This window comes from Gordionus sp. m RMFG-2023, chromosome 1 (assembly GCF_954871325.1).
Source record: "Gordionus sp. m RMFG-2023 chromosome 1, tfGorSpeb1-WG-v2, whole genome shotgun sequence".
Taxonomy (NCBI): domain Eukaryota; kingdom Metazoa; phylum Nematomorpha; class Gordioida; order Chordodea; family Parachordodidae; genus Gordionus; species Gordionus sp. m RMFG-2023.
The window spans coordinates 15,658,901-15,686,833 of NC_088775.1; the positions used below are offsets into that span (position 1 = coordinate 15,658,901).

Below are 27,933 nucleotides of genomic sequence, written 5' to 3' on the forward strand. Positions count from 1 at the left end.
GACGGTTAAGCAAATTAATTGCGGAATTCAAATTTGCTAATTAAGCACTAAATAATGGCGAAAACCGGAGTGGCACGTCGCCATTATTTGTTTTTTTCGCAAATAACTTTTTATTCTTAAATTCGGCTACAAAATAATTGAAGAACTAACCTCTTCTAAGGAAGCCCTAAAGAAGGATATAAATTTCATCGTTAGTGCTATCATAATTTTCTGGCCAAAATTTGACCTCTAAATATTTCTTTAGCGTATTACGATTTTTTCCATATGGCGATTAACCAAATTAATAACTGTATTTAAATACATTAATTAAGCACTAAATAATGGCGAAAACCGGATGTTTAGTACTACTCTAGTTTTTGTTTTGGCACGTCGCCAATATTTGTTTTTTTCGTTAATAACTTTTTATTCTTAAATTCGGCAACAAAAGTGATTGGCACTAACCTCTACTAACGAAGCACTAAAGAATGATATAAGTTTCATCGTTAGTGCTTCCAAAAGTTCGGCCAACTTCACGCTTAAATCGTGACGTCATAATTTTTATTTAGCTAATAACTTTTTTTCCATAAGGCGGTTAACTAAATTAATAACGGAATTTAAATACATTAATTAAGCACTAAATAATGGCGAAAACCGGATGTTTAGTACTACTCTAGTTTTTGTTTTGGCACGTCGCCAATATTTATTAATTTTTGTTTTTTTTGTCAATAACTTTTTATTCTTAAATTCGGCAACAAAAGTGATTGAAGCACTAACCTCTACTAACGAAGCACTAAAGAATGATATAAGTTTCATCGTTAGTGCTTCCAAAAGTTCGGACAACTTCACGCTTAAATCGTGACGTCATAATTTTTATTTAGCTTATAACTTTTTTTCCATAAGGCGGTTAACTAAATTAATAACGGATTAAATACATTAATTAAGCACTAAATAATGGCGAAAACCGGATGTTTAGTACTACTCTAGTTTTTGTTTTGGCACGTCGCCAATATTTGTTTATTTTTGTTTTTTTCGCCAATAACTTTTTATTCTTAAATTCGGCAACAAAAGTGATTGAAGCACTAACCTCTACTAACGAAGCACTAAAGAATGATATAAGTTTCATCGTTAGTGCTTTCAATCAACTTTTAAGCGTAAAGTTGGCACAAATTTTTATTTTTGCCTATAACTTTTTTTCCTTAAATTCGGCTACTATACGGATTGAAGCACTAATAAGCACTAAAAAATGATATATGATTCACAGTTAGTGCTTCCAAATGTTCGGCCAACTTCACGGAGCTTCACTTTTGTCTTAAGACTTATCTTTGGCTTATATTCCATTTATTAAAAAACATTTTTGGTTCACTTTTTTTATATATAAATGCTTTTTTCCAAAAATGTATAAATTATGATGAATAGTTTTATAAAAAATATCAACTTTTACATTCTTTCTTTCAAATTATTGTTTAAAATATATACATACATTTTTGGGGGGGTCAGGGAGTGGAGGGAGGACTAAGGGGGATATTTTTTTATAAGCTTAAAATGATATTCACAAAAGTGATAAATTTCTGAAGGGGTGGGGATTTTCCCTTGCCCCCCCCTGGCTACGCCTCGCCTATGATATGATCATAACTCACTAAAATTATAACTTCTAATTATAATTAGTTACATCTTTGGGGGGGGGGGGGTAGTGCAATGAACAAAGGTAATCAGAGTAAATTTTAGTTTTTTTAAAATATGTTAATATCAGTATATATTCTTGTAACTAATGATTTATAATATCTAAAATTACAGTAATGTTTTATTTGCATCAATTGTTCTTGCAGAAATTTGTTTAGTCTATGGAAGCTTATTTTTCAGAAAAAAACCAACACCCCTATAATATACACTAATTTTTAAATAACTAGTTAATTCAGATAAAAATTTATTAAGAGCCTTTCAAGAAAAAAAGCTTATTTTTCAGAAAAAAACCAACACCCCTAATATACACTAATTTTTAAATAACTAGTTAATTCAGATAAAAATTTATTAAGAGCCTTTCAAGAAAAAATATTATATAGTTATTGATATATTTTTTAGGGAAATAAATATTTTTTCCTGTAAAAATAAATTATATCTTGGCATATTTTTTTCTTGCGCATTTATTTTATGTAGTGCATTTCATTTAGATTCGTTTGATTAAAATTAGTATCATTTTATATAATAATGATTAGTTATATAAATAATTTATAAACTATCTTGCAATATAACTAGATACCTTTCTAAGAATATAACCAGTTACTTTGAACAAATGCTAAAAGTTGGTTTGTTATAAGCACTACTAATACTACTAAACCCAATTTTTTATATATTCTGAACTAGTAAATAAATAAATTTATTTAGTTTGAAGTGAAATTATGATTTCATTACAGAGACTACAATATATAATTGTATAATTTTAAACAATTTTTACGCTGATTAACAATTCAATTTTTCAATATAAAAATAATTCATTATTCAATATTCACTAATAAGTAATAATCATGCTTAATGGGTTATAAATAATATATTACAATAATTATTTCTAATCTTGCATAATGCCTTTTAAAGATTTTAAATATTATAACAAGTTATTAAAAGCATAACATTAACTAAACATTTTTGTGACAATTTTCGTCTAATAAATAAAATACAATCGCGAAATTAATTTATTTGTGATCATGGTATTTTTCTTTTATATATCACATTTGAGTTTCGCGAATTTCACTGATAATTTGATTGGCCCTTTGCAATGCCTAATAGTGTAATTTTTTTAATAACTTTGATATGTAAAATGAAATAATAGTAAACTTAATAAACAGTGGCTTAACCAAGAGGATAAAAATGAAAGGGTAGATTTCACCTCCCCCTTTAGATTTTATTGGCCAGGCTTCAACCGTTTTCTAGATAAGATAAGTTCTAGGGATTTTTGTTTTTATTTTATTGGTCAACGATTTAAAGCACTAATTCCAAAAGCGTAACCCTGTTCACAGTTAGGGCGAATTAACGACGAGTTATACAAAAATGAAGGTAAAAATATTATATTTATATCATATTTTGTATACTTCGCCGCCAACGCTGTGAACGCAGGGTAAGTCGGAATTTTTCTAAGAGGGGGAACGATGTTAGGTGGAGAATTTCTCCATAAATTTGATTGGAGGACTTTAGGTGTACTTATTGCAGGCCTTGGGGTCTGTTAAACTAATTTTAATTAATTATTAACTTATTTTTCTGATTATTGTAATTGTGGGGGGGGGGGCGAATTTTAAAATGTTTGGTCTTCATTGTAACTTCTATCAAAATATAATATATATTATGGTGCTTAATAACTGTTTTCGTTTGGTAGATATAGTTAGCGAAATAAGTAAAACCATTGGCAGAATAAAAAATATAGAAGAACTAAAAATAAGTAATATTGTAAAAATCTAATATATTTAATAAAAAAATTATTATTTTTTTGATCCGAAATTCTTTCTTCATTATTAAAACATAATGTATCGCATTTTTATAAAAAATAATATGTACAACTGAAATTTCTTGAAAAATTATTTAGCGACATTATATTTAACGTAATAAGTAATTTTAATATTGCAGAAGGTAAAAAAAATAAATGAAAGCTGCAGAGAAGTCCTTCTTCTTTTGAGGTTATGCCAATTCATTTAGTAATAAATTTTCAACCAAAGTGATTTCTCTCCTATTATTTAAAAGGTATAAACCATTTAGATCGATTTTGGCCTGTGGTATTTAATCGATTTTTAAAGTGCAAAAAACCGTTCATAAGTGCAGTTACTAATAGATAGGCCTGTACACCGATGAAACCATCGACGGCCAGCGGCGCGCCGATTTTTAGCCGCCTTATAATTTTTTGTATCATATAAATTTTTTAAGAAAAATTAAATTAAAGTAACACTACAGATATCTCGGCATATTAAATCTTTATTGAAGAGAAAACTCACAAAATCAATTTTGTAATTTTATAATTATTATGTATAAAATAATTAATTTTATTTATTTTCCGGACATAATGATTATCCTTTTGAATTCATAGTCAACCCAGCTGTAGAGAAAACTATTTCACTAAGTGTTCTAGTTGCAGGAAAACAAAAAACTTTTTAGCTAGCAGATTAGGTTGATCAACTTTTTCTTAGAAAATTTAGAACATCAATATTTTGTGAATGACGTTTTTTGAGAAGAATATGGCATTCTTGTTTATCACTTAAAGTGGAATCACAATTTGTAATTGTTGATTGATTAGTTGATAATTTTGTAAAATAATTTTATTTTAATATTTCCTCTTGATTCTCAATCGCTATATTTAGGTCCTAATATCACCATACTCTAAATGTATAATTTATAATAAATTCCGACGCTGTGTAATTTTGTTCTGTTATATATTGACAGAAATTTCAATTATCTTGGGTTTAGAAGAGAAGCCAATATATAGATTGTTTTTGAAATAAAAAATTAAATCAATAAATCAAGATATTTATATACTCTTCTCGCACATTACAAACCGGAAATCGCAACTCAAGTTTTTTAAGCATATTTTCCTTTTACTATTAAATTTGTTTTAATTTCATGTCTAAAAAGTGATTCAAAGTTTTTTGTGCATATAGAAATTCACCCGTTTTTTTGAATTTTGAAGGCAAAGCTAATAGTTGTTTTACTAGATTTGATTCAAAATTTTAGATAGTGTTTCCCAATCAAAAAGTTATTTAAATTTCTATTTGCTCCAGATATGCTTTCAAGCATATTAATATACTATACCATCTGGTTGTGATATTTAATAGACTTTTGATTGATTGAATTTTTAAAGGATGTCAAAATAATTATATGTTAAAATAGGTATAAAATAAAAATTAATCCTAATCTTGATTGACCTCAAAAATTCACAACTGTTTTGTTGACCAATTATTAGAATAAAAATGCATAAAATATGGAAATTATTTTCAAAAAATTTTGCGCATTTTAATAAACGACATGGCGCACAGGTCTACTAATAGGTAAGGTCGCTAAATATTTTACATATATATATTAGATAAAGAACTGAAAGAGCGACTAGAAATTAAGAAAAAAACATTTTAAAAAAAACATAAAAAAATATAATTCAACATCGAATTGTAATTTATGGTAAGATCCTTCTAAATTTATCAGAGTATTGCTAGATTATCTTAATGATTGAGCGCGTCTCCATGATTAGTACTTCAAATAATAGTGGGTAAAAAATAAAAAAATATTTTTCATGTAGATTTATGATCAATAAACATTTATCTTAATTGAAATATATTTTAAAAATGAGTATCGATTGGTAGGAATAAGATTATTTATTTTATAATAATCTTCAAACCAATGCGGGTGCATATTAGCAAAAATCGCGTGTCTATAAATCAATCTTAGAAACTTCAATCTCACAGTTATTCATAACTTTTTTCAAAATACATGAATCTATTAGTCAACTAGTCTAATGTTATTAAACGTTTAGATTTAGCCGATTTTTAGGTTGATTAAACAAAACTAGAGGAATTGGTATTCCATATTTTTTGAGAAAAATGGAGGAGTCTTCGGAGTAATGGGAAATCTGAATAAGGTGCTTACGGCTAAATAGCGTCTTATATTCATAATAAAAACAAATAGAGATTATAATATGCTTCTAATGTGTATTATTTTTACATTATAATTGGGGACCTTTTCTACGCTGACAAATGTTGTAACACAAGATTAAATTAGAAATTAGGAATTTTGAGATAAAATTGGGGAAAACAATGTGTTTTTAGCTCTACGAAAGTCTGTTCAGTTTAGGAAAGGTTAATGATCAGATTATCGGTCTTAGCTCGTAATCGGAACCTCATTTCAGGTTGGTTTTTGATCCGATCTAGATCAAGGAGAGGATGATATAAGGATATTGCTTATTTATTCAAATTTAGTAAAAAAAAATTCTTATTAAGATTTAAACTCAGAATTAAATCTTCAACATACATAAACTGAAAGACTAAAAAATATTTTTTAGGTAAACCTATAGTATGAAAATAAAATCTCAAATGAAAATATTTTTTTGATCAAATTTTGCCAAAATTTTTTAAGTATATCTTTAGTAATTTTGATGCATAAAAAATCTTTCAAAAATCATAATTTTTATTCAAAAACTTTAATATCCTTAGCTATATCGATTTTAAATAATATTCAAAATAATTGAAAATTTGTGTGACAGTGGTAAACCTCAAAATATGAAATGGGGTTGTTTAGAAATAAATACTGGACTATCGAAGGGTTTGTTTTCGTCATAGCATGGCATATTCCTACCTATTAGAAACCATTGAATAATAATAAAAGAGGTCGTTTACCCGATTTTTATGGGGGAAAAAAGTAAGGTCTTAGCAATAAATTAATTTTATATCATACCTCAAGCATATCGGCAGCTTCTTTTCTTCGTTGAGCAATGTGATCCGATTCTTCTAAGAGAATTTCATACTCGCAATTTTTATACAATTTGCTAACTAGTTGGCTCTATACAAGAATTAGTAATGATTTTTATAAATTGTCAAAAAATTGAAATAGAAAATGAAATCGAATAAAAAAAATTTTTATCTAATAAATAATGATAACTAGTTGCAATTTGGACTAAATCTAAGTCTTTTATTTTTCGCTTATATTTAAGTATTTTATTGATCAAAAAATCGTATTAAAAATATTAATTTCATAGATGCACCGAATGATCTTTTTATGCTTATCAATACGCATGAAGTCACTGGCCTTTACAATCTCAGAGGCATAAAAAAAAATTTATAATTATTTTCAAAATTACCTTTTTTTAGCTAACATTTTCAAAATGACCTAATTTTTAGGCATAAAAAAATTCCCAAATTTACAGAGGGCTCGAACCTCTACACTCCTTAGTGACACTATAGCCAATACGGTATCCACTACCATATGGTATCCGTTAACAATACGGTATTCTGAACCGATTTATTAAAAATGAAATACAATCCAAACAAAAACTTGAGTTTATTTGGAAAATAAAAATATTATAAGATTTTTTTCAGATTTTTAAATTTAATGCCCGTAAAAATATGCCTTTTCATTTTTAATGAAAAAGCTTGTTAATCGTAAATTTATTTTTTCGTACATTTATTCTTCGTAGCATAGATGTTGGTTCCGCTATAAAATATCAAAAAGTAGTGTTGCTAACCCTTTCATTCTTGCTAGGCCAAAATATAACCCTTTAAAATGGTTTTATTTCATTATTACATAAGCTTAAAACATTTGGTTTATATAAAATAAATAAATGATGTTTATTTAACATTTTTTAAAAAAATTATCGTTAAACCATATTGAGATTTTTATTCGTATTTTTTTCCAGATTTTTCTAACGGATATTTTATAAATTCATATATGTAAAAGTATTCAATTTGGTAAGGTAATATTTTATATATATATCATTTTTTTATATATATGCATTCAATTTTAATAATTATATTATTTAATGGGTTTCTATGAATCCCACTATGCAGAATGCCTGCCGTCAAATGATGAAAGGAATTATATTGATGAATCCTCTGCTTCAGAAGAAAATATGCCTCGTAGATTTATTATATATTCCCACATAAAAAATGATCATCAATTAATTCCTACACCATCTATCGACTTTAATAAACTTATGGACCAAAAAATGTAGGAGATGCTGAAACTCCATAAAAATATAATTCAATTATTTGTATCTGATTTTCTTCCGAAATTTTTGACATTTCAAATTAATTTATATGCTGTCCAAAGTATGAAACGTTAAAATAAATATTTTTTCCTTAGTACTTATATTTATTGTTATTATTTTATAGATTTAAATCTGCCAATATTTTGAAATTGGAATAATTTTTTAGCGATAAACATGTTAATGGGGATGAAAAATACCAGCTTACATGGAATATTTTAGCCCCGATTTCCACGATCAATATATAGCCAAACTATTACCTGTAAATAGGTTTGAATGGCTGCTTATCCATATCCATACAAACGATAATAATATTTTTGCCCTCAAAACGAATCATTTGATTTCGATAAACCTTATAAAGTCTGACCTTGTATGGCTATGAAAAACTTTAAGGACTTGTATGCTGGCAGAAATGATAGTTTATGTAGCCAGCTTAGGAGCAGAGCCCAAAAGTGCTTTTGGGGAAGTAGGAGATGTGCCGCCTCATATTTACCTATAAGATCCGAGCAAATGAGAAGATATTCATATTGTTCAACAGTTATCGATGTTTTAGATTTGTGGCATTTTCTCTCTTAAAGATGAAATTTTTTTAAACCGTATCATGAATAATAAATCATAAATACGATGTCCCACTTTAATTTTTGTAAAATCTTATGAAATATTTATAATTTTAAAAATACAATTATAACGAATATATGAGATTTTTACTATATTTTCAATAAAAATTATACCTGTGAAAAATAGGACCTTTTGTTTTTAAATTTCTGTGCATGAAAGGCTTAAACGGACCCGATAAAAAATGCCCATCACGATTTTAGCCAAAATAATATGCAAGACTGGAGATTTCGATCATAAGTGGCGGAAAGGTTTGAACTTCTATTTGCCAAATCTCTAGGATTACACACTGTGATGTTAAAAACCTCAAAAATGGCTATGAGCAAAACTACAGGCTTGCTAAATATTTTTGGCTAAAATATTGGTTTAGCCGTTTATCACTACTTACATACTATTATTGTGGATAAAATCTTGACGCCATTTTTATAAATCGACACGAATCGGGCTGTTTAACAACAATATTAAAAAGTTATATTAAAAAAAATTGTAAAAGAATTAATGACGCTTCTTTTATTATTAGATATCGGGTCTGGTGTTTAATTAATATTTTTGAAAATCGTGCCGGTAAATAGTTCCATACTAAAATGTTAAAATTGGTTAAAATAAAAAGGAATCTACATATAGGCCCATGTCTGATGTAAGTTAGTGATGTTAATATATATAAGATCAAGGCGAAGGCCTGATTTTATTTATGATTTTTCAAATTTGTTATAAGATATACCAGAAACATGCAGAAGTACCATTTGCCGGCTAAGTTTTTATATTTTCAGGCCCGGCCCTGATTATTTTTTTTAAAAAATTTTCAAGATGTAATAGCCATTTAAAATATAAGGTCCGGCCTTGTTATTTTTTTTATTAAAAATTAAATACGAACCCTTGCACCTGGGCCGGGCTTAGAGTCGTGCCTGCAGGTTTGTGAGATGTGCATTATTTATCTCATAGGCTTAATTTCTAGAAAAAATACAAATAACGGGGTAGGGTTGGTTTCAAAATGAAAAAAAAATAGTATATTATGGGGCTTAAAATATATTTTTAGCATGGGATTATTTACTCACACCTGGGTAATGGCATTCGCATTTGGAGCCAAATATTTTACTTTTAAGCGCTTTCTTTCTTCTTTCAAATCTGAAGAAATTTCTTAGATCAATTTTTTTTGTTATAAATTCATGGCTTAAATATGTCATTTAAAAAATCTTTTTTATAATGGATAATTATTATTTTGGGAGATTTGAAATGATAAAATCTAAGTTTGAATATGAGGTTTAAAAAAAAGCTATATTAATAAAGACTTTGTTGAATAATACCATACCTGTAGATTGTCTTTAACGAAATTTACGAGAAAATGCATTATTGCTTTGGGTACGGTATCTTGAATATTTTTCCTGACAATCAAGAAATAAACTTTTATCAAACGTTCTGTATCACAAAAAAATAATATTAATATATTATTATATTAATCGTATTATATTTATAACTTTTCCTTAGCTCTATTCGACTTTAATGTAAACAGTCCTAGGGTTAAAAAACGGAACTTAGCCTGCATTCATAGTTAGCACGAATTCGCGGAGAATCATATTTTTTAATACTCCGCACGATTTCGCGCCAACTGTGAATGCATGGTAGGACTGTTTAAGAATTTGCAATGCCTGGCCCAAGTCCGAAAAATATTTATTTGGGTGGGGCAAAAAATAAAGGGCCGGGAGGGAATAAGGTATAAATGCCCGCCGGCGCTCTTAATAGATAATAGAAGAACAAATATTTGTTACAATAGTATATTTTTTTCTAATAATTTTAATGATGCTACTATGATCATTCATTCATAGTTACGATTACTTATACTTTAATCAACATTTTATGTTTATTGCTATAATAATAAGAAAATCATGAAACCTAAATTCCTCATCATTATTGCTTTAAAAAACCGGGATAAGCAACCTTAGTAAAAAAAATGAAACCAGACAGGTTTTAGATTTGCACGGGTCGGGCCTACAAATTTTGCCATATGCAGACTTCTAGGACTATTATATAAAGGTCGACTAGTGCCTAACGAGAAGCAAAAGTAATTCTTTTTATTAAAAGAAAATAGGGCATATGTAAAATATAATAACATTATAGATTCGATAATAATATTTTAACATACCAATAATCTCGCAATCACGCTGTTCTCTGGGAGACAATTTTCTACCCAAAATTTGAGAATTCTTTATATTATATATTAATAAATATGAAACTTTTATTATGAAACATCCCATGTATTATGTTTTTCTATAAAGAGGCATAAGTGATATTATTAAGTGAAAGCTAAGGGAGTATAAAATATATTTTGTTCCGGTTTCAAATATTTTTTAATTTTCGGTTCTATGGCCCCTATAAAAACTAGAGAGGTTCTGGTTCTTAGATTGAACGCGAACAAAATTTTTTTTTGGTTGTGCCTATAATTTATCATAATTCGAATTCCTAATTCATTTTAATAAACACCCACCAAGACTATACAAGGGTATTATACGTCGCAGTGCTTGTCAGGAAATAGGCCATATATCACTTATACCCATATAAAAATAAAATTCAGGTTATTTAATGCCTATTCGTTATTCCAGGGAAGCCCAATAATATAAATTCAAGACCCAATATATATCTACCATGCAAGTATAAAAAAATGTTTTAATAGCGGAAAGCCCGATCATATTCATGACATCAACAAGATTATTATATCAATAATCAGTTAATTCTCATAATTCAAATTATCCATCCTAATCCAATATTAGCGACAAATAATAATAAATACCCCAATTCGATCATAAGAAAAAATAAGCCTGTAGTTATAAGTAAATAGAAAAAATAACGCGACATCACTTTCCCAAGACGACGAGATACCAAAAATTAAACAAAAACATCGATATTCAGAACGATATCACCCTTTAGATGCGCTTACTCTACAAATGCAATGCCTAACAAAAACATTTTTGTTTTGTTTAGTTTAGTAGATCAATAATTCTGACATTTAAAAAAAAATAAAAACCTAATTTATTATCGCTAAAAAAAGTGATAATATAATAAACAATATTAGATAAAACATGCAAAAGCATAGGTGGAAATGATGAATTCGTTAATTCGATAAGAAAGTTATCTATGGAAAAATAAAATTAATTGAATAATCTTTGACATATAATTGGGGTATTTGCGATTTTAAAAAATAAAACCAGATCAGTTTTTAAACTTTTAGATTCATTAGCTTTAATAGACATCGTTTTTATGATTATATTGCAATAAAAAAAGGAAGAAAGAAAGAAAAGCAAACAAAATAAAAAAGAATTATATATTCTAGTTAATTGATTAGGGGTTGATTGTATTTTAAGATTATGAAAGAAAATAAAAAATAAGGTTAATTTATTACACAATTTAATTTTAAAAAAAACTAATAAATTTGATTATTGCTTTAAACTGATTGTTAAAAATTATTAATAAAAAAATATACAAACTTATATGGCATACATTTAGATTTTCTTTCCGTTTAATAAAAATGATTTTTTTTTCCCCTTGCTCTTTTCAATTTAGTTTTTTTTAAAGTATAAAAAAATATTTTTAAAATAGGTAAAATTAGTCATTATTTTTAATGCATTCACGATGTAAGTAACACGAAAGAAAAAAAATTCAATTTAAATCGGATGTGTACAAAATATATTCCGCTAAACTTATAATAGCTATCATTAGGGCGAAATTTCTTTCCGTCGAAACATATTCAACTGGAACAAACTATACAATTCAAATTACTGGTTATTGTGATAGAACTAAAAGATCGCTGGAAAAAATTTAAATCGAACCTTGAAACAGAGGAATCAAGACCAGAGCACAACGTTCTAGTTAGGGGCGACCCGTTTATGGGTTGCATATGGTCTCGTCCAAAACAACAACCAAATCCTTCTAGTTCAAATCAAACGCGAATAGATTTATTTAGCAAAATAGTGAATTGCCTGCGGGACTATGGGATAAGTATTTAGAATTTTGTTATTGTTATTATGTAACTAGTTGTTTGTATAACCCGAACCCTAGACGTAGATCAAAGTTCATTTTCATTTCTAAAAAATAGTAACCGCCATTTTAATAGATTTAAGATATTATACTTTTTAATTTTAAACCACATATTTCCTTTTTTTCTTCTACGTCCGCAAAGTGTACAGGAAAAGACGAGTTTATTATATAAGCGAAACGCCGAGAAATAGAAAAATCAGGGCTAAGATGAAAAGGGCGATGACCAGGGAACAAACTGGGGCTCCTAAGCGCAGTCGAAGGAACGTGCCGAGTAAGATTAAGAAAAGAGGCCCATTTAACCTATTCCGACGTATCAAAGAAAAAATTGATAAAATAAGAAGGGCCCATTCGGGAAAACCTCAAGTCAACCCAAATGTCTCCGTCACCGCCCCAGCTGAAACCTGGTATTGGGATTACGAGAATATAGGGAGTCAAAGGCCCCCTATATCCAACGAGGAATTGGAGGAAAGATCGCTTGCTTACGATTTGGCCATGAAACAACAAAATTATGAAACCGACAAACCGGATGCTAATATTAACGTGAACATGTACGCCGCCGACTACAAGCTTTTTAACGAAATAAGTTCGGCCGATATGGAGAGATACAAAGTTAACGAGACTGGAAATGCGATTGAGCTAAGCAAGGCCAATAAAAACGCATTTAGAGCGTGGGACGAGTTAGAGGCGTCCAGTAAAAGTGTCGGAAGCAATTTGAGCGTTAAAAACAAACATTTGGAGAAGGTAAAAGGTACTCCCGAGTTAACGGGTTATGTTTGGAAAAGAAGCAACAGTTATTTTGAACCACTAACTCCAGAACTCTGGCCAGAATCACAACCCGTACTTACGAAAACTAATACGAAACCCAGGAATATAGATAAGGCCAAACTTATCGATTCCGATGTGAATATGTCAAGAATCGTAGAGACGATTAAAAATCTAAAAACGCGAACTTTGCCAGCTGACACCATGTTAAATGATAAAACAAACATTGATCAAGCTTGTTTAGATAAAGACGAAAATTCGATTCGCGTTCATTCGAGGCATCACCATCATCGAATTAAAAAAATCAATAATCAGCCTGAATGTGAGCTCAGATTTAAGGATGTTCCAGAAAATTCGATCCTAAATAACGAGAACATTGGCGCGAATAAGGAAAGAATCGACGAAAGTTTTATAAGAAGTAACAGTTCATCAATTAATTCGGCCATTCATCCGCCTTTTTTTTTGACAGAACTAGGACAAGAGGAGGCATTAAACAACGAAACTAAAGCGAATTTAGGCAAAGTTAATAATTTGGATGTTAAACAAGAAGACAAAAGAAAGAGGAGTAAAGTAAGGAAGAGCAAAACTTACAAAGATAAAAATAAGAATAATAATAACAACAACAAATCAGGAGAAGATAGTAATTCTTGGAGTCCCGAACGTTTATCTTGCAACACCTATGATTTGCCGAACTACGCAGAGATAACCGAAAAATCGAATCCTAAGAAGGGAAATAATATATTCAATAGTATTTGCGGGTGTTGCAAAACGTGTTCGTGTTTTCTGTGGCCAAAAAAACAGGTGAAACAAGAAAAAATCCCAGACCATAATACTATGATAGAAGAAATCAATGAAAACGATTCATTCGGAGAAGAAAATAAAATGAATGATGATTGGTTAGAACAATTAACAACCGTGGACGATGCCACTAATCAAATTCAACCTTTGCATCGTGTTCAACGAAAAAGACACTCAGGTAAAAGACAACTCGACTACGTTTCGCCTAAAACCGTTTTACCGACTTGGAATGGTATAATAGAACGAGATCCCGCGATAGATGATTCGTGGGTGGAAAGCGAGAGTGGCGAGCACAGAATTGTGATAACAAGGCCATCCGACTATGATTACCGAAATTCTATATGTTGGGAACCGTCGGTTTATTATTCCTGGGATACTACTCATTTGATGGTTCCCAAACCAACTTTTTTAAATCCCACAGTATATTCTCTCCCACCATAATTTAGCTATATACCAGAGTCAACAAAATTTATTAATTTATATCGCGATATATACAATATGGGAGGGGGGGCGGAAGGAAAAGGTTTTTAAAGCCTAATATTCTAAAGATAAATTTAATTTACATTTCTTGTTAAAATTTTTATTTTTAAAAAATACTTAAATTGTACTAAATAATGATTTCTTTTATAAGAAGAATTTTGAAAAAAAATTGTAAATACAAAACAATATGCCGAAAATTAAGTCTTGTAAAAAAAGAGGTGAAATTAAATAAAACATTAACATTCATATTTTATTAATAATAATGTCTATATATTTATATATTTCAGATAAAATGTTAAGTCAAACTTTTACAATTCCAAGTGTCGCAAATATTTTTTAAAGATTCTATAAATGTCAAATTAATTTCCGGGTCTGGTTCAAATTAGATTCTGTGCTAATCTGATCCGGATAAATCCGTCAGAACTTCTAACTATAAAGTATTATATTTTTATAGGAGAAAAAAAAATATTTTAAATAAAATAATTTTTTAAAATGCTACAAGTTAATGAGTCTAGAAGTTATAAGTAATACGATATTAAGTGAGGAGCTTTGTTATTTATTGATTTATATAAAGTAAATAACACATCGATGGATTGTTAAAAGTTCGACCGTCTAAACTTAAATTAAAGTTTTTTTGTTTAATTGAGACCTCGGCTAGTGTGCTAAAGTAATCCATAGTGTTAGGGCGAGTCGGTTCTTGTGATTTATGAATAGTCCCGCTTTCCAGGGTAGTTGGCTCGGATTGAAGCGATGTCGAAACATCTTTCTTCATCCAACTCGACAATCTCCAGCCGGCATTGTTTGCTTTCACCTCCTGGCCGGTGGGGATAGATTCGAGATTATTCGGATTCATTTTGTCGTTATTAGTTGTTGATATTAAATTTACGTTTTGTTGTTTTTTAGGATGCTCGAACGATTTCTAATTATTCGATAACGAATTAGTTATTTTTTTTAAATAAAATTTTAGTCGAAAAGTTATAATTTTTTTTTAAAAAGGAGCATAAGATCCCTGACCCTGCATTCACAGTTAACGCAAATTCGCAAGGAAGTATACAAAATATGCTGTGTTTTCGTATACTTCGCCGCGAATTCGCGATAGCTGTGAATGCATGGTTAAAATGCTCCTTTGGTGCATTATATTTTTTGCTAAATTATTAATAAAATTTAAAATTCCATCTGTATTTAGTTTATTTTTTTTAGTGCATAGCCATATGATGTGAAGACTTAAAATAAATACTATTTTTTTTAAAATTAATCATTAATTTTTTTTTTAAAATAGTTTTTGAATAATAAATACTATATTTCCTTTTAATATAGTCATTTTCATTTAACAAAGATAAATTTTATATTTTACTCAAAAAAAAGTATATATAAATATTAGATAAACAATCAAAGAAAAAATTCAAATTTAATAATGGTTCGAAAATTGAATGAAACCGGGATAGTCTTGAGAAACGACTTCGAATTATCGCAGTCATTTCCAAAGCTTACAATGCTGTGCAGTGTCATTTTCTCAATAAAAGATAAAATAAGGTCCGACTTACTTTAAAATAATAAGCTGAGGTATTTCCGAGGCTCGATGAAAGAGAAAACAATAATTTTTGAACATCAATCCCTCTAATGGTCGGTTTGTGTATTAGGTTGATACACGTGTTAAACGGGTTACGTGTCAACACCGCAAAAACATTATGCAATAAGTATATATTTAATTCTAATGACGAGCCTGCTATAAGCATCTGATTAATGTATACGATGGGTAATAATAATCACCAGGCCTTAGGCGACGCTTAGGTGAGATAAAATTAAGCAAAACATTTAATTAATACTAATCTAAGGTAATATCTAATTTCTCATCCCATATCTAGTTTCGGTGAAATTAAGAAGAACATTTTAATGCATTAATTAACATTATTCTAAGTCTAGTCCACATGGGTTTTAGCTTGAATTGCATTGGCGATAATACCTTTTCGGTAATACATTTGTTTTTAATATATTATGCGATGTGTATTTGCGGTAATGTTTAAGCAGTAATAACTAGGATGTATTCGTAGTAATGTTTTTGCTGACTCGCAAATGTATTCGCGGTAATGATTAAGCGCAAACACATTCGCGATAATCACTTTCGCAAAAAAAGTTTTTGTGGTAATGATGTTATATTATTAATTATATTTCTGAAAAATTAGTATATTAATATTTTGAGAATGGTCAAAGCGAGGTTAATAATTGAAATTAAAATAGAAAATTAGTCAATGAAAAAAATTTCTCTTGAGTTTAAATTTAGTCGTGTTATTTTAGCGCGAAAATGAGAATACAAATAAAGTACAATAAATAATGATGGACCCTAAATTATGAATCATAAAAAAAAATTGCATAAAAACAAAAATGAACAATTATTAAATTTAATTTTCAAAAAGATAAAATACAACCAGTTTTATGTTAATTACAAAAAAATATGATCTTAGGCTTGAAAAATATTTAATTCCTAAGAGAGGGCTTAAAAATAGAAAAATTAAAAACCAGGACCGAGTCGGGCATAAAAAATATATTTATTTCTTACAAAACCCAGCTGGGGACGATTTTGTAAGAAAAATTTAAATTATACCAAATTACTCTTAAAAAAATCGTTCTAATATTGTTTTATTTTCATTATTCCTCATTTTCCATCTTCCCTGACAATTTACAAAAATATTTAATCCAAAATAAATTTATTTTAAAAAATTCGGACCTGGCTAAATATTGAAAAAAAATACTCACCGTATGTAAATGAATATTAAAATTTAAACCTCCGTAGATGTGGAATAGTATGGGATGTTAATAGGAGATTTACGTATGATTCCTTTTCAATTTTGACAAAAGAAAACTTTAAAGTACGTCTCATTTATTCTTAGTTAGATTCAAAAATAAATTTTTTATCTAGCTAACAAATTATATCACTTAAAATAATTGGGATTTACGATACAAAATCGATCCTTTTTTTAAAATAAATAAATTCGAATATTAAATTTTATATTTATAACTAAGTCAATAATTGCTAGAGGATAAAAACAACAAAAATAATTTTGCTACACATGCGCATCACATGTCCAGTTAAAAGTTCAAAATAACTAGGCACTCAAATTTGTTTTCCTAATGCTCTTTTACATTTACTATTTATTTACTAAATTTTTTTATTAACGCTGCTGCTTGATTTTCTAGAAAAATATTGCAAATATTGTTCACATGACATTATAAACGATATAACACTAGTGATACGATATAGCTCTGTTTGAGCCGATTTTTAATAACAGTGAACTCAGTTATTTACCCAGAAAAATAGATGGCACAAAGGTTTAGACATCTATTAGCGAGATAGATATGGGCTATGGATTATTCTAGCTAAAGTATTGAGTTAGCCGTTTTCTAAAAATCGGCTCTAATGGAGCGATTTTGTATTACTAATAAAAAAAATATAATTTTCTTTTTAAACATATAAACTATTTTTAAATCAATTATACTGCCTCAAAATGGCTTTAAATAAAGCCCCTCTTTTTAAGCAACATATTATTTTTAAATCAATTATACTGCCTCAAAATAGCTATAAATCAAAGCCCTCTTTTTGTTGACATTGAAACGTTCATATATAACGCTATCAGTACGTCTTTCTTACATTATTCACGATATATTTTGAGAAAATAAAGTAGCCACGCTTATTATTTAAGAAACTATTAGAAAAATAGTACGCGCAGTAGGAAAAAAGAAATTGCGCTTCTAATCATTTTGAAAATTTAATTTTCTACTTTCAACCGGTCATATTATGAGTGTACAATAAAAAAAAATTTTTGTTTTTCCCCCTAATTATGACTTAATTATGTATATAAAAATTTAACATTCAGATTGATTAAGTTTTTAATTATTAACCAATTATTTAACCGCGAAATTGGGCAAAAAACGATTTTCGTAAATTAAACAATACCATAAATAGAGTAAATGTCATCGTGTGTTTGTGAATGAGCAAAAAATTTCATTTTAATCTAACCAAAACAAACAACAAATTTTTATTAAAATAATTGAAAGAGGTGAGTTGTGAGATGTCTAATTTGACATGGAATGCATAGGTTGTAATAAATATTTATCTTTATCTAATTTTTTTAAGAAAATGAATTACATATATAAAAAGAAAGCATCATATATCATATGTATATGTGTATATAATGTACTAATTTCTTTTATATTTATTTTTACACACCTTTTGCATTGCCCTCTCATATTTGTATGAGTTCGATCTGCGAAACGATTCCCATTTACTGATATCTTCAAAATCATCGTCATCGTTATTCCTCCCATTCCTATTGAATGTGAATGGCGCAGAATTTTTTTGATTTCGCCTGAATTTCTTTCGGGTCAACCCCATATACACAAATGGCCACAGATACTTGTTAACAATGTACTCGGAATATGTAAGAGCCTGGGCCTCAGATCCAAACATAAAATTAAGATAACAAAAAAAATCGTTTTAAAAAAGAGATTCTCGAAACCCAACTAGCAGTCACACCCTTGAAGCAAATCAGAAGGACAGTGTCATTAGGGAGAAGCAAAAGCTTAATTTAATTTTGAGCTCGCCTAAATATTTCCATTTAAAGCAGCTTCAACCCAACACAAATCATTGTTTAGAAACGCCAAAAAAGAGTAAATCTTACTAAACCAAATGAACCCCATTTAGTTTTTTAGAGGGTGCTCTAGTAAATAATAATTCTAATATTATTTTCTTTTTATTGGGGTGCAAAAAATGTATTTTTTTAAAAAAATTCTAATAATATTATATAAATATTAATGGTCAATCAGTTATAAATATAAAATGCGCATATTTTTATTTAAAAAAATTTTTATTCTCAAAATGATAAAGAACTAAAATTTTGAATTCTTATTTTCTCAATTAATATTTTTACTTAAAGTATTTATAGTTGTTAGCGGCAATGTTTTTTTCCGGCAAAATGTTATTTTTCAAATTTAAATCCATTTTTGAGCCCGATTTTTAAGCTTAAAATCTGATTTTACCGGAAATGCATTCCATCATATTGGGAATAGGTACCCTATGAATTTAAGACAATTTTGATATAATATAATCTATATTAGTTTTTCCATAGATTTTTTATATAAATCATAAATGACTCAAAGGTTAAAGGCAATTGTCTATAATTCAAAAGATAGGTATTCCAAATATTCTGAAATTTCCGGTAATATCAGATTATTTTAAAAAAGGCGTTCAAAAAAACGACTTAAAGTTGAAAAAATAAACGCCAGTAATATATTTGACGAGTTTCATCGCATCAAATTAGGCTCTTCTCACTATAATTTTTCTTTATTTCGCGTAAATACATCAAAACTGAAAATATTTATAAAATAAATTAATTAAGGAGAATTTTAAGGGATATAAAATGATATAATATTTAACTAGTAATTTGAGATTTTAAAATTAAGATGGCGCTCATACTAGACTTTGAAGATAACATAACTCCGGTTCTATATGAGTCGAAGCTTTAATTTTTCGATTAAAATATATAATCTATTTAACCTTCATACCCAACTTCAATTTTAAAAATGATCGACCAAAATACTGGGTGATTTGTCAAATACCTAATGTCAATCAATTTAAAAAAAAGATTTTATATAGTAATTTAAGATAGAATAAAATAGGTTATCGGAATGGGCTATTAATTAGTGAAATAAAATCTACTAGGGTGTGTACTGGTTCTCGACTTATTACTAAAGAGCCGGCTGTTTAGTCTCCAACTATATAGCTTCGGCGAAACAGTCTAAAAAATAAAAGAAAAAATGCGATCAAGCACTTAAAACAAACCAAAATAGGTGTCCTAGTTTAAAAGCTGTTTGGCATCAAAAGAAGCCGAACCAGGACACCATTTCAATACTAATATAATCATTTATAAATTTGCGAATCTTGTCGCAATCATTCATACCTCGTGCGATTGATTGATTTCATATTGTTGACCACTTCCCGTTGAAATATTTTTTATACATCTTTCATTCTTATAAGACTTTCAATTCCTTTTAAGGTATTTTTATTTATTAAATTTAAGTGTGAACGATATCTCGTGTAATATTTTAAGCTCGATTAAATTACGATTCATGATAAAAAATCCTTTATCGCCAATTATTTGTTTCCTCTTTTTTTGTTGTATTTTTGGATATGCCCCGTATTCCAATAAATTGTTACTGATTTTTACTATATTATTATCATAATATTTACTATTACAAATAAATTAGTGTTTAACAGAGGGAGACCTTTTTTCGCATAAAGGATAAATTCGCCACTTTTAAAGGTTGGTAGCTTGGTGCTACTTTAAAATTAAATATAATAAGAAAATAATTAATATGTGAAAAGTAATTTATAATCTTAATATAATTTTTACAAAACAATCTATCTATTGAGCGAAATTTTTTAATTTTTAATGGTGGAAACATGGGTGTATTGATAACGATTCCACCTAGGGGTTTGAACCCGTTCACGAGATCAGTTTGAGTTTTTCTAAAATCCCAATACGACATACATATCGGATTTTTTATAAAATTTCTCAACAAATACACAAGATGGTGAAATTTTTGACAAGTTTATAGGGTAAGTTACTCTAAAATCATTTTCGGTAAAATAAGATTTTTTAAAATTAAAAATTGCCCCTGTGTAGACGATTTGAATTTGAAATACTTCGAATCCCCAAGTGAAAATTTTGGATAACTCATTTTACCTCGCATAACTAGCGACATATATATATATGTATTCAAAATAACTTGTATTTTTTTATATACATACACACACCCTGAGTTGTAAAAGTTTGACAATAATTTTTTTAAAAAATTTTTTATTAAGCCATAAGGTAAAATTAGTCTTAATTATCATACATTTCAGCAACTATTGTATTGTAAAACATAATCTAACAAAATATTTAAAATATCAAACAAAAATCTTATAAATAACAAGTACTCAAGTAGTAAAAAAACCTAGATATTTGATAAATATATGAAAGGTTCGTATAAATTGCTTAAGAGCCATGCTAAATATTTATTATCGAATAAGTCCCATTTTTATAAAAAGCCAGTTTAATGTTAGAAAATAAATTGATAATTGATGAATACCATCTAAAAGAACAAAGGAAATGGTGAAGAATTGAAGAAATTTTAAGAGAAAAAAAGTATTAGGTTTAGAGTTTTCTAAACTAGATGTCGTTCGCAATGCCCGGCTTAACTGAAAAAAAATAATTTGAGCCAGGTAAAAATATTGGGTTGGATTATTGATGAGATAGAAGTGATAATTCAGAAAGTGTAGTGTTTTAAATTTAACCACTCCCTGTAAATAGTTGTTTATTTTAGTGAACTACATATATTTCGGCTTAAACTTTTTATTTAAAAAAAATGGGCCAGCTTAGTAAAAAAATTGTAAAAGGGCAAAGCCGGATACAAATTTGGCCGGGCAAAAGCTAAATTCCAACCAGGCCGGGCCTAAATATTTTGCATTTGTAGACCTTTATTCTAAATATTCAAAATTAAACTAATCTTGACGGATTTTTTATAAAAAAAGCATCAAGGGTTAACAAATTTATTCTTATAAAAAATTGTAGATTTGTTTAAATTTCATCTCTATTGAATGAGAGTACCAGAGTAATTACATAAGCTATTTATGATAACGGTGCAAAGAGCCTAAAATTAAAGGTGCCTAATAGATGTCTATGGTTATCTTGGGGTTAATAAAAAAATTAAAATATAGGATTAGAATGATTCCATATGCGTATAGTGGATCAAAAATTAATTAAGAGCCAATTAACACATAAATTAATGATATTACCTGATTTTGAGGAGGCATCTGAAGTTGCCGTTTGCCGCCTGCAGCCTTGTTAATGCTACTCGCTCCAGTACTGGGTCTGAGCAGGGACTGCTCTGTGGCGTTGTAATAAAATATACTACTATTACTTCTTTGATTAGGATTGTTATTATCTCCGGACATTATATTGCTATTCATATTGTAGGCCTCGAGATCGTTGCTATAATTGTTGACGGTTCTAAGGTCGGATAAGTTTCCACTATTAATATCTTGTAACAGGTAAGGGGCGGGTTCAACATTGGGTTGGGGTTGTAAATTCATTTGTTGTTGTTGTTGTAGGATAGAGTTGAATAAAATGGCTTCGGTGAAGTCGGGGTGTTTGGTATTAATGTAGGCCAATTCGATGCCCACTAAATTTTGTACCTTAAAAAACGATTAATTTATAGATTTATAAATTTATATTTTAAGTTAGTTTAATAAAGGTTACTAGGTTAGGTATGTTGATAGGATAAATAACAAGTTTAATATTTTAAAGAAACTACTTCTTTTTTTTTAGATTTGAATCTCAGACTATACCTTCGTTAAAATTAAATGAGAAAAGATAATGCAAGCTTTCACTACCCAATATAATTTTTAAAAAACAATACTCTGACCAAGTTTTAAAAACAAATGATTGCTGTGTGAATGATAGCGCGTATGGCTTCAAAAATATATCCCAGAGATTCAAATAAAACATTGTTATATAGCAGGGTAGAAGAAAAATAAATTAGAAGATAATCGAAGATTTTAGCGAAAACGTTTTAATATATTACATATTTTAATATTATGGGAATAGGAAGTTTTAGATTTAATTCACAGTGATATATTACGGGTTCATAATCCCCAAGGTTATACTTATTATTTTTACATTATAAAATCATTCATTCTGCGATTTGTATAATTGGATAAAAATATTAACTAAAAAAAATTTAATCAAATTTTACCATTGAGTTTGTGGGTTGTATTCGTGCTTTTAACAATTCGGTGACTACCGTTACGATTCTACCATGAAGAGAGGGAAATCTAATCATTTCTTGCTAAAATTAAAACATATAAAATTTATGGATCATGGGTTAGTTTAAGCTCATACCAGATTTATCGTTTGATTGCCTAATGTTGTAATATAGCAAGCCAAATTTATTCTTTTTAACATTTTTTTATACAATGAATACCAAACGATTAGACGCTAGGACACTCTAGTTGGCCTTAGCCTTCGTTACTTATTTACCATATTAACAAATAATAGTAATTAATTTTTAAATTATCAGAGCTAATTTTAAATTTTAACATATATCATCTCCATTTTTAATATAAATAATTTATAAATAAAATTGCATTTTGACTATGGTTGTAAATAAAGGGTATTATCACGTCCCCTCCCAAAACTATGTTGGGATAAACGATTTTCAGGAGGGTTGGACAAATTGTTAAAAATATTTTTTACGGGCTAGTCCAAAGTTTTGAAAATGTTTAAGATAGATAATTAAGCAAATTTATGTCTTTATCTGCACAAAAATTCTTACGGGCTCGGATGGACAACTTGTATAAAATATATTCTACATTGGATAGTTAAAAATGATTACTGACTGGTTCTGGCCAGCCTAACCTTTTGACATCCTGTGAACTAATTTACATCATAAACTTGCAAGTTATATTATAACCATTAAGAAAGCTTAATGATTTAATTTGACATTAAAATATAATTATATAATAAATTAAATCGTATGCTTTTGCTTGCGATTCATGACGTTTTAATTTAACCTTTCGCCATTTTTATGTTCCGATTTTGGTCATTCATACAGTTTTTATGATATAACTTCTATTATTAGTGGAATACACATAGAATCTGACAATATTTATTATAATGCTAGCATTTTTGATCCCAATAATATAAATTTTATATCTAGGCGCCCATAGATGCCAAAATGGCATCATTGTTTCCTTTATAAATAATTGCAAAATAAAATTTAAACTAAAAATTTTCCATCTAAGGAGTACATAAAGATTTTTTTACTCATTACAAAAAAGGGGCGCCAAAGGACTAACAGTGTTCCGTTCGAATTTTAAACCCAATCTTCTGTTTATAGAAAAAACAATTCTGATTAACGTATTTAACATTTTTATAAAAAAAATTACGTGAGTTCCGCAATGTTGGATAATTCTTTGCATCTCTTCATGAACCAGCTCAACGCATCTCAAGCTAGGTTCTTCGAGCCGGCGAATCTGTCTCTTGACTAAAAGTTCGAAGGATACTTCTGGTACGAATAAAGCGGGTCGAGGGCCCTAATATAAAAAATATTAAAATGCACCTTTATATATATATATGCAGGATTATTTAGTATAATACTTATAAATCGTCTTCATTTTTAGAAAAATATAAAATGGGGGCTTTTTGAAGATAACATAAAATAGATAAATAAACTTGGACATCCACTAAATTATAAAATATATTACTGGATTCAGTTAGAATATAATTCAGAACGGTAAAAAAAATCACTCTAACATAGGAATTCATGATCTCCCTTCATTTTTTTGTTCTAATCTTATACAATTATAGTTCTTTTTTTATCGCCCTTCTCCCAAAAAAAATACAACTGCCTATCACCAGGGTTTCTACCTTTTTGGAAGTATATATACCTCTAGTTTTCTACCTGTTTAACCCACCTTAACCGGATTTCATTTCACTCATCACATCCTTACTATATTTTTAGTCGAAACGAGTTTTTAACCTAAAACTAACACTTTAGCCTTGAAGATTTTCTAAAAAATATATCAAATTTGTAAGAAACTTAAAAAATTAAAACGCGATAATGTTAACTGATTTTCTTCCGCAAGCGCCTGTAAATTTCGATTAGATATTAATCCTTACCTTAAATGCCTCATTATAAAATAAAGATGCTGGAGTTAGATCAAAATTATTTATGCTGGGCAGGAAAAAAATCACCATCGATTTCACTCCGAAAACTAAACAATCAAGAATAATATTATAGACTGAGCAGAAGCGTTTAAGCGTTGTGTTTTATAAAAAAAATGCTTCATTTTTTAAATTGAAAAGGCATTTATTTTAAATGTGAAAAGTGCAAGCTTTTTTGCTATTTTTAACGCAAAAAAATGTTTACCAATATGCAAGTTACAATTTAAAATAAATAATTTCAAATCAAACACAAAACGGAAACACATCAATTTTGTAAAAACTTTTACACTTTAAAAAATAATAATATAGGCTTAAATGAAAAAAATAAATAAAATACCGTAGCATTTCGGATGGCCGTCAAAATATCGATCGTTGATAGGCCAACTAAAGGGTCTACGGACTCAAGAGCTTTTCCAAACGTTTCATGAAATATATAACATATTCTGGCTCCCCCACATCTAAAAATTATTTAAAACCAACGAAAAATGAATTTTTTTCGGATTTCGCCAATTTTTTTCGTAAATAAAAAAATATGTAAATTTTGTGGAATTGATAAAAAATTCTGCGCGATGCACATTTAAAAATTTCATTTTTTAAAACCATTAAATTTCAAAACTTTAAGCTTTATAATAAATTTCTATAACTTTACAAAATTAATAAATTTCGTAGATTCGAAAAAATGATTTAGACCATTATTTTATTTTTACTTAAATTTTTTCGTTTTAGTTATGAAAGTTTATTAATTATAATTTTTTATATTTAGGTCACAGGCATGAATTATTTATAACATTTCACGTGAAAATCAAAATTTTTAGGGGTTTCGGCGAAGGAAATCAAAAGTAAGCGATACCCAAAATTCGAATAAATTATGAAATAAAAATGAAGTTTACAATTCGGTGGTTTCAATATTTTTGGCAGTTCCTTCGATTGTGGCGCAATATCCGGAAGCAAATTTAGTCACTATATGCAGGAGAGTTTGACCCTTATTTTTTTGTATCAAAACAATTAAAAAGATATTTTAAAACACTAAAAAAATTTAAGTATGTAAAAAATTAATACAATGGGCGAGCACCAGAGTTGGGCAGTAGTGACATTTTTTGCAAAAGCTACTTCTAAACGCATGTATCTTTGAAGAATTTTGAAATGTAGCCTTAAGCGCGATTAATAAGATGAACGGCGTGACCAGATTCGCCGCCAATTTTTTATGACGGTGGGGAGAGTGTATAATTTTTAAAATTATATCATGTTTAGTTTTCATCATTTAAATGAAAATTTGTATTTGAAATATTCTACCCTAACAACTAGAAACGTGACGATGAAGCATAGAGGTGATACTATATTATCTGATATCGATGGTATAGAAGAGGAATTCCATTAACAAAATAAGACAGGTGGTAACTAATGCTGGGGTAAATATCAAAAGAAGAGTCAGATTGGGAAATTATGACATCATTTATGTTTAGGGCTTATTAGTTGATAGCATAAATAAAGTTGCAAGAATTAATATTCTGATTTAAAGAAAATAGAAAAGTCAGTGCTTAGATATCGAGTATCCAATTTGGAATGTGAAATTGAGGTTGAGCATCGTAAATGTCTGCAATCCATTTACGAGATAGGTCATTTTTAGATATTGATGATCCTGATCTATACCTTTGTGAACATTTTGATATATCTAGTGAGGCTAATAATATAAATTGCTTTCACGGAAAAATCTAGTTAATATGAAAACCTTAAAATAAGCTTACCCTACCCTCTGGTACTACTATTAATTATGCAAGAAAGCAGGCGCGTACGCAGAAATTAGGTCTGGGGGGGGGGGGGGAATAAAATTTTTTTAAGAAATATTAGTTATTTAAAAATATTAAACATAAATTTATTAGGACTAATAACTTTTCTAATACACAATTTTAAATTAATGTGAATTATAAAATATAACCACCATATGAATCATTTAAATGACCCAAAATTGAAATTTTAGCCTTTAAAATTTATACATAAAGTATAAAAAATTTAAATGTTGGAAATATAAATTAACACACAAATAGGTTCTTAGGTATATTTGTATTTTGTATGTTTTGAGCTAATTTTTCAATTATCTCATCCTTGCTTGGCATTAAATGCCTATGAATATTCAAAAGATCCAAACCATTCAATCTACTTTCAGAAGTTGTGCTTCATAAGTCCGGACCGTTTTTAATTTTTTTAAAATATACCCGGTCCGGGTTTTATATTTTAAAAACAAATATTTTAAATCGCCATTAAAAATCAAAAATAAATATAATTTATTTTTAAAAAATTCGGGTCGGGCCTGAAAATTTTATTTTCAAAAAAACCGGGCCTGAAATTCTTTTTAAAAAAAACTGGCCGGGCCAAAGAAAATTTTGAAAAAAAAATCCGGGCCGTGCCCTGCAAATGGTACGTTTCATCTGCAGGGCTCTGTTATTCTTCTTAAAAAAGAGAATGTTTTCTCATTAGTATACTAATGGGAAGAGTTGCTAATATATATAATCATTTTAATACATTGGGAATATAATCTAAAATGTGTTTGAAATAATGCAAAGCATCTATAGCATTTTTTGGGGCTGTATCAACCATAGTTATTCAGCTAATAAGGCATCATAAGATACTTTAACATCTTCATGATAAATATTCAACAAATATTTTTTTTTCTATCACCATGGAAAAAGGTTGGGAAGGCTTTTGTGGAAGTAATATCTGCAGATTGGTAAGTGCTGCATGATGAATTAAAAATCATTCATTTATTTTGGTTATAAATGTATCTAA

At 28.5% G+C, this 27,933-nt stretch overlaps 1 protein-coding gene across 3 annotated transcripts in view; it reads right to left on the bottom strand.

Annotated features, from left to right (window-relative positions):
• Positions 1 to 2,415: 2,415 nt before the first annotated feature.
• The window catches only part of LOC135922278 (dynamin-1-like protein), a 30,923-nt gene continuing 5,405 nt past the window's right edge, over positions 2,416 to 27,933 (bottom strand). For 2 of the 3 annotated variants that reach the window (XM_065456685.1, XM_065456686.1), the window contains 11 exons: positions 26,040 to 26,131; positions 25,487 to 25,607; positions 24,372 to 24,518; positions 23,180 to 23,272; positions 22,221 to 22,619; positions 18,612 to 18,830; positions 15,036 to 15,305; positions 10,458 to 10,518; positions 9,627 to 9,733; positions 6,397 to 6,501; positions 2,417 to 2,753 (listed from right to left, as the gene is read on the bottom strand). In XM_065456685.1, the coding sequence (XP_065312757.1) occupies positions 2,700 to 2,753; positions 6,397 to 6,501; positions 9,627 to 9,733; positions 10,458 to 10,518; positions 15,036 to 15,305; positions 18,612 to 18,830; positions 22,221 to 22,619; positions 23,180 to 23,272; positions 24,372 to 24,518; positions 25,487 to 25,607; positions 26,040 to 26,131 (1,668 nt within the window). In that variant the 3' untranslated portion in view covers positions 2,417 to 2,699. Of the gene's footprint in view, positions 2,754 to 6,396; positions 6,502 to 9,626; positions 9,734 to 10,457; positions 10,519 to 15,035; positions 15,306 to 18,611; positions 18,831 to 22,220; positions 22,620 to 23,179; positions 23,273 to 24,371; positions 24,519 to 25,486; positions 25,608 to 26,039; positions 26,132 to 27,933 lie in introns of all 3 variants that reach the window. The other variant, XM_065456684.1, reaches the window with a different exon arrangement.